The 6,943-nt window shown below is 43.2% G+C and overlaps 1 protein-coding gene across 1 annotated transcript; it reads left to right on the top strand.

Moving 5' to 3' along the window:
• Window positions 1-521: 521 nt before the first annotated feature.
• Window positions 522-6,673, top strand: foxf2b (forkhead box F2b). Its single transcript, XM_005937244.3, has 2 exons — window positions 522-2,028; window positions 3,984-6,673. Exons 1-2 carry the CDS (start codon window positions 1,053-1,055, stop codon window positions 4,154-4,156), a joined length of 1,149 nt encoding a protein of 382 aa, XP_005937306.1. The 5' UTR covers window positions 522-1,052; the 3' UTR covers window positions 4,157-6,673.
• The last annotated feature ends 270 nt before the right edge of the window (window positions 6,674-6,943 follow it).

Here is a 6,943-nt window from a genome sequence, read left to right as displayed (position 1 = left end):
CTTTTTTTCTGTCGGTGTTTCACACTGATGTGCTTGGGTATTATCTGCCGGGGGACATCATGTAAGGGCCCGTGTGAATGTTTTGGGCATCGCGGTTTCAGATGCAAGCTGGACATTTTGCACATATTGCGGTGGTTTATTCTTGTCAGAGGAAATTTATGCTCTGTGGCACATTGGGACGAAATCACTGCTTCATATATGGAGGAGCAGAGGCGGGGGGATAGCTCGTTTTTAAACTTGTGCGGCTGGCGTGTGGCGTTGTTGATTGGAGTGTCTGGGGGAGGTTTGATAGATGGCTTAATTGCGTGTAGTCCGAACTTGGAGAGAGGTGGTGGGAGGGGAAGAAACAAGACGAAGGAGAGGAGAGAATGAGAGGCTTTAAGGCTGCTGCACGGTAAATGGACTTGGCATGGGGGCGGGTGAGGGGTGGTGTGTAGTGTGTGTTGGGGGGAGGGGACTATTCGACACTGATTTCAGGGAGAATTGCAGGGGCAGAGTGCGGATGAGGAGAAAGGGTCGGGGGAAGAGGCGGGGGGCTCGAGCAGAGGGAAGAAAGATTTATGCAATGATAGGTGGTCGGATTTTGTTTGGCTGGACTGTTGCGCGCAATAAGTCCAAGGGTTTTCGTGTTTCCTGCACTTGAGGGATTATTATAGGCGGTCGATGGCCACCCGGCGCGTCACACAGCGCCACTTAGCGCTGCTGTGACACCCCGTGGAGTCCTTATGTCTAGCTACAACTCTGGACACTTAGTCTCCAGTGGATAACCGCCTCCCCCCACTCTCTCTTCCTCTTCCTCTCTGTCAGTGCGTACCAGCCGTGCGTTCTGCATGCGTCAAAGGAGCACCGTGCGTAACAGGAGAGTCGTGCGTAACTGGAGACAGATTTCACTCCATTTTGCGCTGGGATTCTGAGGACCACTGGCGGTGTAACGCTCACTTGCAAGGACACTGACCGCTGGGAGCCAGCACATTTCTCCCCCGAAACACCTCCAGGTCGTCTTTTCTCCCTCCCCTCTCTTCTCTCTACGCCAGTTGTACGTCAGAGCTGACATGACGACCGAGACCCCTCAGCAGCAGCTGGAACCTCCGCCTCCTCTGAGATCCAGCCCGGCGTCCGGCGTCCTGCATCCCGCTATGCTGAGCCCACAAGCCGCCACAGAAAGTTCTTCTAATGGCGTCAAGGGAAAGAAGACGAGCTCCGGTTTAAGGCGACCGGAAAAGCCGCCGTACTCCTACATCGCTCTCATCGTTATGGCAATACAGAGCTCGCCCACCAAGCGGCTGACACTCAGTGAAATCTATCAGTTTCTCCAGGCTCGCTTCCCATTCTTCAGGGGTTCGTACCAGGGCTGGAAGAACTCTGTCCGGCATAATCTATCGCTTAACGAGTGCTTCATCAAGCTGCCAAAAGGGCTGGGCAGGCCGGGGAAAGGCCACTACTGGACGATCGATCCAGGCAGTGAGTTCATGTTCGAGGAAGGCTCATTTCGGCGCAGACCCAGAGGCTTCAGAAGAAAATGTCAAGCTCTGAAGCCCATGTATCGGATGATGAATGGCATAGGCTTCGGCACCTCAATTCTTCCACAGAGTTTTGATTTCCAGGGTCCATCGGCCACCCTCGCTTGTCACAGTAACAGCTACAACTTGGACATGATGAGCAATTCAATGGCCGGGGGGTACGACGGGCTGAGCGGCGGGCACCACGTACCTCACATGTCCCCGAGTCCCGGCTCCACATACATGGCGAGTTGTCCTGTGCCTCCTAACGGGGAATATGGGCAGGATAGCAGCAGCAGTCCTGTACCGTCCTCTCCAGCCATGGCCAGCGCGCTGGACGGCCATTCCCCGTACGCCAGTACATCCGCACACTGGGCGTCCTCCGGCGGCTCCCCCTACATCAAACAACAGCCTCTAGCCTCCAGCAGCCCAGCATCCTCTGGTTTACACTCCGGCATGTCGCCTTACTCCCTGGAGCAGAGTTATCTTCACCAGAATGGCAGGGACAGCCACTCCACTGATATTTCAGGTACCACAGAATAACTCGAGGCTTACAGAGGGGTAGATGAATCCGGATTAAAATCTCTGGGATCCCCTCCCCTCCCCCCTCCCCCCAAAAAAACAATAATAATAATAACAATTTTCACTGCATCTAAGTTTTATCTGCATGATATAAGCACATTTAAAGCGCAACACTCTAAATGAGTGGGTTTTTCTTCTGCAGAGGCCCGTGTGACAACTGTAACGTGTAATTATGAAATTGTAGACTACACAGAAAATTATATATAATATATTATATAGTTATATATATATATATATTAATATATATAATATATAATATATATAATAATATATATATATAATAATATTTCGATTGTCCTGTATTTAAAGATGAAAGATTCTTAAAGGGAAATTCATATCTGTGCAAAGCGATTAAAAACACACACACAGAGAATTTACCATTATTCTTTTTAATCTGTTTGCAGACTTTTTTTTTCCCGCATCATTTGCCTCAAAATGTAACCCGAACACACTAGTTGCAAAATAAGAACAAATGTTTTCATTAATTTTGTTAAACAGCAAAGATGCATCGATTATTGGCTGAATCACAAAGCCAGACAGCGCTTTGTGGTATTTTAGTAAATATAGTGACATTTCTTGCTGTGTATGTAACTTCATTAACAATCAGAAAATGCGTCATTTCATCCACAGTTTGTATAATTTCCATAAAGTCACATGTTTATAACATGTCACGGGATATTTCGGCGAATTATTAGATTAAGAAAAACAACTATTTTGCGCTCTCAAGTCACCTCCCAGTTCAACCTCATTTACTTTAGCAGAACACAGCCAGGCTTTACGAAAATCTGGGGATCTAACCGAGGCGAGTAAAACCCATGCTGGAGCCCGAAAGGGGTCCCAGAGGTTAACCAAACAAAGACTGTGCAGGTCGGACCACACTGGCGGTGGATTTCAACCACGGCGTATCCACAAGAGACGGAAGGCCTTGTTAAACTTTACGCAGCGTTCTAATTGAGCCTGCTCGGAGGATAGACGTGCTGGACTGTACACAGCAGACTCGCTAACAGTACTGTCAGTCAAAGAGGCGTGTGTGTGTGTGTGTGTGTGTGTGTGTGTGTGTGCGTGTGTGTGGGTGTGTGTGTGCGTGTGTGTTGTGTGTGTGTGTGTGTGTGTGTGTGTGTGTGTGTGTGTGTGCTGTCTATGAAAACGGGCGCAGGGCAGCGAGCTGTGGCCCGGAGGATAAAGCCTGCTGTCTTCCCCCCTGAAAAACACGATCACATCTGGAGTCCTTATGACCTTGACGGAGCCGCAGTCTCCACTTTTAGTTTTCTGTTTCTGGAAACAGAGCCTCGCTCACAGACACAGACGATGGCCACTGAATCTGCCTGAAATAACGCAGCATTTTCAAAAAATAATGATAAAATGTAACTGGGTAGAAAACTGAAAGCATCCATATAAGAAAGCTAAAGGAGCCAAAGAAACTGAAAAGAACGGATGTGTGGCTGCGCTGTGAGCCAACAGGGAGGCTTGCAAAAAGAAAAATATTATGATTAAAGAATTCGTTTTTTTTAACTTGTGTTAAGAAATATTAGATTTTTATGGCAACTGAAAATTTAAGCGTAAACACTTTATTTTTATAAATACAATAGAAGGACCGTTTACGCCATCAACAATTGTGCTGATTAGCCACACAAAAGTATCAACAGCACTGTTTAAAAGAGGAATGGCTCATGTTCTGCATTCAAAAGTTCTAATTTAAAAATGTAGAATCAAAGTAAATACTGATTTTAGATATATGAAAAGAGCGTATGTTTTATTTCGATGAGATTAAATAAGACAGCAAGTTCAGCTATTGTGTTTTTTCCTTTCTTTTAGAATATTTTAATGCCACCGTTAATTTCCTGACAGTGATCAGAAATGTGTTCCTTTATTTCAAAACCTTTCCTCTCTGCCTCTCCACAGTGGGGATTCCGCGCTATCAGAGCCATTCCTCGGTCTGCGACAGGAAAGATTTTGTGTTGAACTTTAACGGCATCTCCTCCTTCCACCCCTCGGCCGGCGGATCCTACTATCACCACCACCACCACCACCACCCCCAGAGCGTCTGTCAGGACATCAAACCCTGCGTGATGTGAGCTCTCCTGTCACTGCGGACTTCAAAACAAGAGAGGCATCACAGCCACATCTGAACAAACACGCAGATCTTCTTTTTTTTTTTTGGTCTATTTGTCTTTTTTGTAATTTTTGAAGGATTCGTGCTAGCATGGATGGTGGAGTCCGCACTCACATGTTTGCCTCCTATGCAGCCAAATATCTTTATTATTGTTAATTCTGCTGGACTTGAACTATGCATTGAAGAAAACATGAATGAAGAAACTCCAGAGGCCTTTAGAAGTACCACTTCGCCTATATGAACCCTGACAAGCTTTCTTCTTCAAGAGAAGTTTCAGAAACACGACTTTCGATGCGTTTGCTCTTGTAACACGTGCAAACCAATTATACTCCATGTAACTGTATCTTATTACACACACAACGCTTTAGGCTTTCATGAACTGCAACGAATCTTGCACTTATTGTATAATCCTTTTACCATTTTTTCTTTTTGTTTTGTCCTGTAAAATGTTTCAATAAAGCTGATATATATTTTAGGCTAAATTCCGTCAGTCTTTCCCTGCGCGTGTATCCATCACATTTTCGATTCACTTGAGTTCAAACGAGCTGATCTTGAGCTTGCATGGAGCAAAGACACATAGTCTAATTAAACCGAGCTGTATTTTAGGCCCTTTTAGAAAGTTCTTGGATTATTTGGTCAGCCTGACATGTGCTTGGCCAAATTTCTGATTCTTTACTTTTGCTTTTTATTTACTATAATTGTTAAACCTATTTAGATTACATCATAAAGTGTCACCTATGTGTTAAGCGCCAATACATAATAGCGCACGTGGTCTACAAATACGGACAAGGTAGATACTGCTGCACATTGAGTATTTTTGATAAATTAGGTCAATTTCATGGTAATATTTCTACTTTTCCTTAATGTTTGGGTGCTTATTATTAAGCATCTATTCATTTGTTGCATAACTACTTTGTCTTAAAGGATCTCAGTGCATTTTCCTGCACTAACTGTCAGGCTATGAATTTCTGTTATTCTCTAAAATAGTTTCCAGCGAATATTCAGTAACATACAGTAAACAACCCTATAATGTTTGTTTAGAATCTTAGTTGAAAAGAAATCAATAATTGCCTTTATTTTAATGTTCTGCTTAAAAGTGTACACTTGAGAGAGGATCAGATTTTTTTCTGTGTAACCATTTTACTGGTTTCTGTTCGGTTATGTAGTCGTAATTACAGAGCTTTTACTTATTTGAAGTAAAGGGATTACAGTTATTTAAAATATATAATATAACATTTGGATCACAGATCTAAATCTTAAGTCAAGACATAAACAGAAAAATGTATAATTCATAACATTTAATGTAACGTATAACAGTCCTGTGAGCACCTTTTGTATTTTACTGGATTTTAAGCGCACTGCTTCAATATCAACATACTATAAATATTTCAAGAGGATGATATGAAGTTTATTTATATCCTGTTAAGTAGTTAAGTTTAAAATAATACTTCTTATTTTACTAGTTGTTTTGTTTATAAAGTCACGGGTTTAAAGTAAACACAGCTTTTAAATAAATGCAGTAAAAATGAAAAATGTAGCGGCGCTCAGTATAAGAGAAAATCCAGGAAAGTAAAATGCCTTTAAAAGCACACGCGTGTGCATATATGTAGGCACTTGCTACCACCGTATATTATATTAAATTATAAGAGAAGCGGGATTCTTGTTAACGCTCTGAATGAAACAGATGTAACATGGAGGGAGGAACATTATTAGTCTAAGATCAGAGGGGGGAATGATCACTGCTTCAGACCAGTCTTGGTTTGAACGTTGCTTCATTTCACGTGTTTCACAGCCGTGTCTTGCCCGTGGAAGGCAGCTGAAAATCTTTTACATCCTGAGGCTGCTCCTTTCCATGTGGTCATCCAGGGTTGCCAACATCTCAAGACGCCATATAAACAAATGAAACGACTGGGCCCGAGTCTGTGGAAATGCAACAAAGTGGTATTTTTAGAGTGCGGTAAACAGATCAGATTGACACAGAGCTGCCTCGTCACACAAACACAAAGCAGACTCGGGCTGCCGCACTTGTGCCCTTACTCTTCTTTCTCTGCATGGTTTTTGGTCACGAATCAAATGCAGCATCCTACAGATTACACATCTGTAGAAGCTCCTTATTAGGACCCCGGCATCACGTGACCTTTGATTGTCACGTGCAGTCACACCTTGTATCTTAATACAAGATATGAGAAAAGCTTTTTCCTCTCACGTCACCGTTTGTCATTTTAAACACATGACAGCACACTCTTTTCTTTCTCTTGGCCCTTAATGAAATAAAACCTGTTCTCACTTAACCTAAATGTAATTTATGCAGAGTAAAGAATCTGCTATCACACTGCAGAGAAAAATGAATGACCTGGCTGCAGTTGCACAACAAACCCTTTCACAATCTTCATCATTTCTGTGTAAGTGAGCGTGAGAGTCAGTGTGAGGAAAACACAATGGGAGAGTGGCCGACTGAGTCATCCTGGTCTTTCTGAAGTGGGCTCCTTCTTGGCAACACAGCAAAAGCAAACAAGCATCTGCAGCCACATATCAAAAAGAAGAATATCTCTGACTAGACAGAAAAGTCATTTTTTTAAAAATATATATATATATATATATATATATTGTCACACAAAAGTGGCAAAACTGACCCTGCAGCTGCTGGATTTTCCCAAACAGGATTTTTCCAGCGGCCTCATATTTCAATATAGTGGTGAACAGTGCCATCTAGTGGTTACTGCCATAGAACAGAGACGTTTTTACAGAA

The sequence above is a fragment of the Haplochromis burtoni genome, unplaced genomic scaffold, assembly GCF_018398535.1.
Source record: "Haplochromis burtoni strain Fernald_Lab_line unplaced genomic scaffold, NCSU_Asbu1 Contig_99, whole genome shotgun sequence".
Taxonomy (NCBI): Eukaryota; Metazoa; Chordata; class Actinopteri; order Cichliformes; family Cichlidae; genus Haplochromis; species Haplochromis burtoni.
This window is presented reverse-complemented; position numbering and strand designations above follow the sequence as displayed.

Coding starts and splice junctions, on each gene's coding strand:
- foxf2b (XM_005937244.3), top strand. CDS start 1,053: ATGACGACCGAGACCCCTCAGCAGCAGCTGGAACCTCCGCCTCCTCTG. Junction 2,029..3,983: donor CCACTCCACTGATATTTCAG/GTACCACAGAAT, acceptor GCCTCTCCACAG/TGGGGATTCCGCGCTATCAG.